Source organism: Saccopteryx bilineata, chromosome 1, assembly GCF_036850765.1.
Source record: "Saccopteryx bilineata isolate mSacBil1 chromosome 1, mSacBil1_pri_phased_curated, whole genome shotgun sequence".
Taxonomy (NCBI): Eukaryota; Metazoa; Chordata; class Mammalia; order Chiroptera; family Emballonuridae; genus Saccopteryx; species Saccopteryx bilineata.
The window spans coordinates 152,915,300-152,925,529 of NC_089490.1; the positions used below are offsets into that span (position 1 = coordinate 152,915,300).

At 53.6% G+C, this 10,230-nt stretch overlaps 1 protein-coding gene across 1 annotated transcript; it reads left to right on the top strand.

Moving 5' to 3' along the window:
• The first annotated feature begins 91 nt into the window (after nucleotides 1-91).
• NDUFA11 (NADH:ubiquinone oxidoreductase subunit A11) lies at nucleotides 92-8,811 on the top strand. The gene is made up of 4 exons (XM_066274768.1): nucleotides 92-281; nucleotides 7,099-7,191; nucleotides 7,308-7,430; nucleotides 8,630-8,811. The coding sequence occupies exons 1-4, from the start codon at nucleotides 185-187 to the stop codon at nucleotides 8,740-8,742; spliced, it is 426 nt and encodes a 141-aa protein (XP_066130865.1). The 5' UTR covers nucleotides 92-184; the 3' UTR covers nucleotides 8,743-8,811.
• The last annotated feature ends 1,419 nt before the right edge of the window (nucleotides 8,812-10,230 follow it).

The following is a 10,230-nucleotide window of genomic DNA, read 5'->3' on the forward strand; positions in this document are numbered from 1 at the left end:
GCGCGTGCGCGCAACCCGTGTTTCTCTCTGGCCGCGGCACTCAATAAAGTTGCATGCTTGTTGTCGGCCGGTCCGCAAAGGCTGCTGCGCGCGCCATCCAGGAAGTCTCGCGATAGCGAGCGACAGTTGCCCTTGGCCCGTGGGTACTGTTCGGTGTATAGTGTGGGGGTCGGGGTGCGTAGCCATGGCGCGGACGCTTATTCAGAGGTACTGGGACATCCCCGACGGCACTGAGTGTCACCGCAAGGCCTACGCCAGCACCAGTATCAGTGGTGCCGTTGGTGAGCACCGGCCAGCCAGGCCCCGAGGGCGGAGGGTGCAGGGAGGTCATAAGATCACTAGGGGCGATCCGAGGGTGACCGGGGGAACTGGCCGGGTGGCGTATGGTTGTTGTCAGGGTGTCTGGGGGGCGCCTTTACGATGTAAACTTTGCGGAGTGTCGGACTAATTCAGATGGTGCAGAGAAGTCATAGGGTCAGTTGAAGCTATCCAAGGGTGTCAGTCACATCGGGGCTGGGAATCTCGCGGGATGGTAGGTGGTCCTCGACTGGGTGTCCAGGACAGTCATGGGGACGTATTGTGTGAGAGAAAAGTTTCTTTTGGGGCGGGGGAGTGTCGCAGAGTTGGAGGGCACAGGGAGGTTGTGGTCCATGTTACAGGCTAGTCACTGGCATTATTGGAAGCGGTCCCTGGATGCTGGGGTTTGGAAGTTATTGTTGAAGTGATCATCAGGCTCTTTGGAGGTCTTGGAGTGAGACAGGGCCTTTATCTGGGTTACAGAGCGGGAGAGTCCTGAGACTCCCCAACAGGGTAACTTTGAGATTATTTCGGGGAGAGGTCATGTGTTATTGGAATATCTGAGAGGGGTACACAAGTTTGAGGAAGTTCTGAAATGAGATGAGGTCTTTTTAGGATGCAGAGGAGTCAGATGGTTTGGGACACCTGAAGTTTTACTGGGGCCACTAGAGGGATCCTAGGGATGCTGAGGAGATCGAAGGTGTAGTGGGTGGAGGACTACTACAAGGAAAGCCTTGAGGGTGTGAGGGGACCCACAGAACTGGCATTCCGCTGCCGGGAAAACCCCTGAGTCTTACCCCTTTTAGTCCCCTTTCATTCTCAGTCTCCCTGGAAGTAGATACTGTGGTTTTGGCCACCTCTGTATCTCTGTATCTCCAGCTCCTGAAACAGCCTAGTAGAAGCAGAGTCCCCATTGGGAGGCATTTGCATTAGGGTAGACCTAATAATCACTATCATTATCAACATATTTATTAAGACCATTATCATCTTCATTTCTCAGAAATGGAAACTGAAGGTCGAAGAGGTGTATTAACTGCCCCAGGGTCTTTTGAAGCCAGGCTGCAAATCCAGGTCTGCTGATCTCCTGGAGGTGGCTGGGGCAAGGAATGTGTGCCCACAGTCCTTATGGAGGGTCGTCAAGAGAAAAGACTGAAGAGGGCATCCCAGGGGATGGGTTATGTAGAGTGCTTGAATGGCAAGGTATTGGGACAGTTAAGGGTGTGTGTGTGTAATGGGATTCCTATGGGGGCACTTAGAAAGCCTGGGAGGGCTGAGTAGTGTGAGATCGGGTCACTGTAGAAGAAGTTATTCTGGTGAATTTTTATGGGAAGATGCTGACATTGGCGAATGTCTGGAGGTTCATGGTTGTGTCTCTGGAAATTAATGTGGAGGGAGGGTCAACTGAAGGATGTGTGGGCCTTTCAGGGAGAAGATTGGAGAAATGGGTGCTTTAGAGCAGCGATTTTCAACCTTTTTCATCTCATGGCACACAGAAACTACTAAAATTCTGCCCTGACCAGTAGCTAATTTAGTTAAAGCATCATATCAATTCACCAAGGTTGACCTAGGTTCAATCCCCAGTCAGGGCACATACAAGAATCAACCAGTGGATGCATAAATAAGTGGAACAAAAAATTGTTTCTCTGTCTCTATAGTTAATTAAATTTAATTTAAAATAAGATAAAGTTCTGTAGCATACCAAAAAATATATTTTTTGCCAATCTGATGAAAAAATAGGTATAATTTTGATTCATTCACTCCAGATAGCTACTGTTGTATTGACTGTTGTCATTTTTTTATATGACAATCTAAGAAAAAAGATATCAGTGCCCCTGACTAAATAATCAGATATTGCATGTTTTAAGAATATATGGCCTGACCAGGCGGTAGCGCAGTGGATAGAGCGTCAGACTGGGATGCAGAGAACCCAGGTTCGAGACTTCCAAGGTCGCCAGCTTGAGCGTGGGCTCATCTAGTTTGAGCAAAGCTCACCAGCTTGGACCTAAGGTCGCTGGCTCAAGCAAGGGGTTACTCGGTGTGCTGTGCTGCCTCCCCCCTCCCCATCAAGGCACATATGAGAAAGCAATCAATGAACAACTAAGGCAGGAGTAGTCAACCTTTTTATACCTACCGCCCACTTTTGTATCTCTGTTAGTAGTAAACTTTTCTAACCGCCCACAGGTTCCACAGTAATGGTGATTTATAAAGTAGGGAAGTAACTTTACTTTATAAAATTTATAAAGCAGAGTTACAGCAAGTTAAAGCATATAATAATAATTACTTACCAAGTACTTTATGTCAGATTTTTGCTAAGTTTGGCAGAATAAATCTTTATAAAACAACTTACTATATGCCTGACCAGGTGGTGGCGCAGTGGATAGCGCGTCGGACTGGGATGCGGAAGACCCCCCAGGTTCAAGACCCCGAGGTCGCCAGCTTGAGTGCGAGCTCATCTGGCTTGAGCAAAGAGCTCACCAGCTTGGACCCAAGGTCGCTGGCTCAAGCAAGGGGTCACTCCGTCTGCTGAAGGCCCACGGTCAAGGCACATGTGAGATAGCAATCAATGAACAACTAAGAAGTCGCAGTGCGCAACGAGGAACTGATGATTGATGCTTCTCATCTCTCTCCATTCCTGTCTGTCTGTCCCTGTCTATCTCTGCCTCTGTAAAAAAAAGAAAACAACTTACTATAGTTAAATCTATCTTTTTATTTATACTTTGTTTGCTCAGCTACCGCCCACCATGAAAGCTGGAACACCCACTAGTGGGCTGTAGGAACCAGGTTGACTACCACTGAACTAAGGTGTCGCAATGAAAAACTAATGATTGATGCTTCTCATCTCTCTCCGTTCCTGTCTATCTGTCCCTATCTATCCCTCTCTCTTACTCTGACTCTCTCTCTGTCTCTGTTAAAACACACACACACACACACACACACATATGTGGGGTTTTTTTTAATTACGTGAGAGGTGGGGAAACAGATGCAGACTCCTGCATGCGTCCCAACCGGGATCCACCTGGCAAGCCTTCCACCAGGGCAATGCTCTGCCCATCTGGAGCCATTGCTGTGTTGCTCGGCAACCAAGCCATTCCAGCACCTGAGGTGAGCCCATGGAGCCATCCTCAGAGCCCAGGACCAACCGTCCTTGAATCATTTGACCTATGGCTGCAGGAGAGTGGGAGAGAGAGAGAAGGGGGAGGGGTGAAGAAGCAGATGGTCGCTTCTTCTGTGTTCCCTGATTGGGAATTAAACCCAGGACTTCCACACGATGGGCCAAAGCCCTACCACTGAGCCAACTGGCCAAGGCGATTTATGCTTTTTTTTTTTTCTTCCATTTTTTTAAATTAAGGAGGAAGAGAGAAAGGGGGAGAGGAGCAGGAGGCATAAACTCCCATATGTGCCTCGGCCAGGCAAGCCCGGGGTTTCGAACTGGCGACCTCATTAAAAATTCTTGCAGCACACCAGTTGAAAATCACTGCATTGGGGCATTTTGAAACTGAGGAAGACATTAACACTGGTGTTTGAGTGGGAGTGTGTATGTGCACTTTCACTAGCCGCCGTTCACCATGCAGAACTTGGCTTAAACATGCTCCTTTATCTTCCCTCACCTACCCACTCCTTCATTCCTTACCTCTGCTGAGCCCTCACAAGAGGACTGGTTTCATGTTTGGCTTCCCTGAGCTGGTGAGCCCCTGGAGGGAGCCCTACTGCCAGCGGAGCCCAACACCTTGTAGCTGCACCATAACTGGTGTTCAAGGAAAGAAGACAGTAACTGTGAATAAATGAATGAATGCACATGGTAACTATGAGTGAATAAATTTTTTTTTAAGATTTTATTTATTGATTTTTAGAGGGAGAAGAGAATAAAAGGGAGGGAGGAGCGGGAAGCATCAACTCATAGTAATCGTTGCTTCTCACATGTGCCTTGACCGGACAAGCCCAGGGTTTCGAACCAGCGACCTCAGCATTCCACCTGGAGACTTTATTCAGTGCGCCACCACAGGTCAGGCGAGTGAATGAATTTTTGATTGAATGGTTGTGGGTACACAGTAGCTATTTGTACCCACATACAAATGTGGGTGTGACTGAATGAATGCATGGGTGAACCGAGTTAATGAATTAATGATGGCACACAGTAACTAAATGAATGAATGAACAAATGTACCATGTCTGGAAGTCATTATGGGAAGCTAAGAGGAAACTCGAGCAGGCTGAGGTGTTGGGGAAGAAGTCCTTTGAGGAAGTCAGAGACTCTGTGTGCTGGGGGTTGCAGCATGAGGAGTTATGGCAGGCCAGCATACTGGGTGATTGCTTTGGGAGAGTTGGCATGGGACAGGCTTGATCCTGGAATAATCAGGGGGCTCTTGGGTCATTCACTCCCAGTTCAAGGACTTCTAAGAGCACGCAGAATTGTCAGAGCACTCTCTGTGTCCAGCATGGCCACAGGCATATGGGATAATGTTGATAAGGTGCCTCCAGAGTTCACTGTATGACTGGGTTTGGGGGCATCACTGAATCTTGTCAGTGGTTCTCCTTCAGGGGTTCCTTAGAGACTCTTTCCTGACCCAGCTCCTGAGATCAAGACTCACCAGGTTCCAGGCAGGACTAGGAGCCCCCTCTGACGAGGCCTCTTTACAAGTGGTGGGGTGGGGGTATCATGTGGGAATGACAGTTCCTGGGGGAAAGTGCTTGCTGGGCTGGAACAGAGTCTAACCCCCTCTATCCAGCCTCTCTGAGGTCAAGTGGGGACACGGGTTCATCATGAGGTCAGGAGAAAAAAGATTGGAGAGTCTGCAGACAGGTGCTTTGCACATGAGACCTCTTTTGTGGGGGGGTTTAGTGGATAAATTTGACATGTAACATTGTGTGAACTGGGCCCTGGCTGGTTGGCTCAGCGGTAGAGCGTCGGCCTGGTGTGCGGGGGACCCGGGTTCAACTCCCGGCCAGGGCACATAGGAGAAGCGCCCATTTGCTTCTCCACCCCTCCCTCCTTCCTCTCTGTCTCTCTCTTCCCCTCCTGCAGCCAAGGCTCCATTGGAGCAAAGATGGCCTGGGCGCTGGGGATGGCTCCTTGGCCTCTGCCCCAGGCGCTAGAGTGGCTCTGGTCGCGGCAGAGCGACGCCCTGGAGGGGCAGAGCATCGCCCTCTGGTGGGCAGAGCGTGGCCCCTGGTGGGCGTGCTGGGTGGATCCCGGTCGGGCGCATGCGGGAGTCTGTCTGACTGTCTCTCCCCATTTCCAGCTTCAGAAAAGAGAAGAAAAAAAAAAAAAAGAAATAACATTGTGTGAACTGAAGGTATACTAGAGCTCTCTTTCCATGTGACTCTTTTCCCCTCATACCTGGGCCTCAGTTTATCCACTTGGGATGTAAGGTGCCATCTTGGTTTTTCTTACAGTTACTCTGAATATTAACTCCATTATCCAGAGAGAAAAGTCTCCCACAGCAGCTTCTGTGTGCTGAATCTGAGCCTAGGCTAGTGTGGACGGCCCTGCCCAGCCTGAAAGGTCCCGTGGGTGGCTCCTGGTGGGTGGCTCCTGAGAAGTAGGAAGCTTGGGGACTGAGGAGCCCACTCCCTGGGGCTGCTGTGAGGGTTCAACCATGGCCCTAGGTAGGGGAAGACTCACCTGGCTTCCAGACTGCTCTGTTTGGTGACCTCAGACAAGTCTCTCTGCCTCTCTGAGGCCACCTCCTTTTTCCTCCCAGGATGCAACAGATAATAAGGGTACTGAGCCCCACAGTCCCTGAGGAGAGTGAGTAGAGCAGTGCCTATGCTTGCCACGTGGCAGGTAACAGTTCTGTTTTCTCTGGGATGGAATGGGCTTGCCCCAAGAGGTCCCCGCTGACAATTGGGCAACACTGGGGGTCTCTAGGGAGAGGAGGGTACGTTATTTCCCTGAGCAGGGGCAGCTCAAAGACGGGGAGCCCCTGTTGAGCTGTTCTGGTTTCAAGCAGCCAGCCAGGTGGACCCTCGTCTGCCCATTCACTGAGGAGGGTCTGGTGGAGGAAGCTGCTGAGAGCCTGCCCCAGCCTCACCCCAGACCCTCACAGTGGCCCAGATCAGTGTTCACTCAGGATGCTTCAGGAGAGAACCTTGGTCCTTGCAACCCACTTGACGCTCAGTTCTAGTCCCAGCCCCAACTCAGGTCCCTCATGTGTAAAAGCCGATGTCAGGGATAGGGTAGCCAGGCCAGTGGCAGAGATGGAAAAACTGACAGCAGTAGCGATGCCAAGTGGGAATGGGGGCCGCCCAGCCAGCCAGGTGGGAGGGATGGGCCCAGGCCAGAGTTGCCAGCAGGGAGGGGGCCTTTGGTGGCAACGAGGAGATGTTGGCGCCCCAGGAGTCAAGCCTTTGCCAAGGAGGATTAGGCCAGGGAGCCCCAGCCCCCACAGGAGAATAGAACCTTTGATGGGAGTAGGGCCCGGGTACCAGAGTCTCTGGGGGTGCTGCTGTGGCAGCTATGCCTACACTCAAGGCTGGGGAGCAGCCTGGCCATTGAGGCCCCAGGCCCGTCCACATGTCCTCTGCATAGTGGGCTGGCCCATGAGGGTGAAGGGGACTCAGCAGGCCTTCTGCAGGAGCGGTCTTAGGAGGGACACCTGGGGGCTAGAGGCAAGGTGACAGCCCCAGCTTGTAGCGGCAGACCCCGTTCCCATCCCAGCTGAGCTACCTTGGGGAGTGCAGTAGGGACCAGGGAAGAGAGGGCTTATCAGGTGGTAGAGGGGCCTGCTCCCCAGCCAGGACCACTGCTCAATGCAGAGGACCAAGTCGTCTGAGCCACCTCGTACACCTTTCATCCTGCAGGCCTGATCACCTCCGCTTACAGTGTTGCACTCAAGCCCCCTGACTCCTTCCTGGAGGGTGTGGCCAGGACAGGAAGGTACACATTTACTGCAGGTGAGTGAGCCTGGGGCAGCATTTTGCTTCTCTTCAAGGTCCTTTCTGACATGGTCTGTCTGCACGCCCCTCTGGGCCCCTGACTCAGTGCCTGCCCCTTCCCATCTGTCCCACAGCTGCCATCGGTGCCATATTTGGCATTGCCTCCTGTGTCAGTGCTCAGGTCCGCGAGAAGCCCGACGACCCCCTTAACTACTTCATTGGAGGCTGCGCTGGAGGCCTGACCCTGGGAGCACGCAGTGAGTGAGCTCCCCAACCCTGCCCCCCGCCCCACTGACCCTCTGCTCTCTGTGTTATGTCCTGGACGGGGGCAGCCAGGCAAGGCCAAGTGTGTAGGACACCCACTCCGTGAAAGCTCCCAGTACTTTTGAACCTCAGCTACCAGCCAGTTTAATGATAGTAACAGCTGCTGTTGCTTAAGCACCTGCCGTACACCCACCTCACAGCCCTCCTGTCCTTCCTGTTCCTCCAACACACCAGGTACCATTCTGCCCCAGGACCTTTGCATGGGCTGTTTATTCCCTCTGCTTAAACATTCTTCCCCCAGATGTCAGTACAGCTCCCTCTGTCACCAACTTCTCTGTGTACAATCTAGGACCCCCGCCACCCTCATTCCATATCCCTCTCCTTTGTCTGCTGTACTTTGTCAGAGAATTAGAGGTCACTGCCTGTTTCTGCCATCAGCCCATGAACACGGAGGTGGTGGTACTGGCTCTCGCACTGCCATCCCTCTCCCCATTCCACAGCCCTAGTTGACTGAAGGACTGAACACACAGCCCTGTGGGGGTGCTACTCTCACCATCCCCACTTTACAGATGCAGAAACTAAGGCTCAGAGACAGGGCTAAGGTAGCCTGAGGTCACCTGGGACCCAGTAGAGCATGCCTCCCTGGTGGGCGGGGCAAGCCCAGGCCAGCCTGGCATGGTGGAAACACCTGAAATGGAGCAGGCACCTTTCTTCCTGCCTCCCATAGCCTCAGAGACCACACGCAGTTCAACTACCCTGGCCCAACAGGCTGGGAGTGTCGGAAGGTGCCAGGTGGCAGAGAGGGAGGGATGCCACAGAGGGAGCAGCCCGCACCATCCTGCCTTTGCTTTGAGGCCTTGGGCAAAGTCTGGGGTTGACATGTGCCCCCAGGCCTGTGAAGGGGTGTGAGCCCTACCCTCAGCAGAGGTTCTGGTGGCAGCTTACATGGCAGACACAGGGCCTTGTGCCTACAAGGGGGGCACAGGCTGAGACTCACCAATGCGGCTTGAATGCCCCCTGCCTCGACAGCCAGTATTCCTGCCTCTCTTTCAGCCTTAGTTTTCACACACACCTTCCAAGTCAGAGGGCCAAGTGACTTAATCCCTTAAGGAAGGGGTGCCTGCTCAGACTGGGCAGGGGCAGGGGCAGGGGCAGGCTGCACAGAGCTTAACACCACTCTCCACCCTTACAGCCCACAGCTACGGGATTGGAGCTGCAGCCTGCGCGTACATGGGCTTAACAGCAGCCCTGGTCAAGATGGGCCAGCTGGAGGGCTGGAGGTTATTCGCAGAGCCCAAGGTGTGAGCCCCACCACGTCCCTCAACCCTGGACAAGTGGAAATGCCCCTAAAATTAAATTCTGTGTAGATTTGTGTGTGCATCTCCCTTTCCTCCTCACCTGCTGTTCTTGGGTACAGTGGCAGGCCAGTGCCAGCCAGGGTGCATCAGGATGGATTGGGTGGAAAGGAGGAACGGGGCAGGAGATTAGGCATCTGGGTTTGTTCTCCCACCGAGCCACAGGCACCAAGGGGGCCTTGAAGCAGGGAGAGGGCATTGGGAGGCAGGAACCTGTGGGTGGGAGCTGGGACAGCCTCTCACAGCTTTTCCTGCCACTCCCCTGCAGGTCACAGGTCATCCCCAGTCTAGGCCTCCCCCCAAAGCCAAAAACATTTGGAAAATACGCCCAAGGCCTACACACAGCCCAACTCCAAATTCCTGGGCATTGGAGCAGAGAGCCCAGATGGCCAGGCCCCAGAGCCTTGTCCCCATCAGACAGGTGGGTGACAGGCCACTGGGAAACTGTGGCAGCAGGGTAAGGGCCTGTGGCAGCAACAAAAGGAGAGACTCAGATCCTCACGGGGGACCAGCTGTCAGGCACAGTGATTTAGGCAGCCCCAGAATACTGGCCGGCTGAGCCCCCAGGCTTTCTGCAAAACTGGCTCAGTGCTTCCTGGCAGCTGGAGAGGAAGGCCTGGCTTGCTCCAACACGCTGAGAAGGGTCATAAATTAGAGCTCTCCAGGCCCCGCCCCGGGGAGCTGGGTTGTGCCCTGGCAAGGTCTGGGCTCTGCAGGTGGTCCTAGCGGCAGGGGCAGCTAGGCTGGTTGCAGCCCTCTTGCCCCTCTTTACCCATGTCCTCCCTGTCCCTTCCTCTTTCTCTCACACCCACCCCTGGGGCCTAGACATGGTTGAAAGCCAAACCTAGAGCCTTGCTTTCCTCTTCTGTCTACCGCAGGTAATAACTCAGTCGGGTAGTGATCAGCTAAAACTAAACCTCTGTGGACCAAAAACATGGGCACTGCCGCTGTCCACCGCTGGCCGCACTGCTGATTCTTTAGTGCCCAGCACAGTCATTCCGGTTCTCTTGTGCCCTGCTGCCTTAGTCTCCCTGTCTCCCATGAAGGCCCTTCCTTCACGGGCACAGGCATTCTGAGTCTGGCCTTGGGGTTCCCTGAGAAGGGATGGAGACACCCCCCCCCCCCAAGGGCTCTGACAGGAGGGGCCCAGAGGCCTGCCAGAGCCCTGAGAGCATGCCGGGTTCCCAGACCTGCCTTCAGATCCCAGCAGGTGGTGCTTTCCTGATCTGCCCTCAGTTCTCCCTCCTGAGAAGTAGAGTTAACAGGGTCCCTCAGAAATATTTGGTTCCCCTCTGGGGAACTAGGCCCCTCTGCTCCTGCACCAGCCTAGTCTGTTCCTGCAGTGGCCAGCAGGGGGCAGAGCCCACCATGCTCAGCTGGACGGCTGGCCACCCCCAGGTCCGCAGACCTGTGGTGTCCATAGAGGAGCCACATTGTC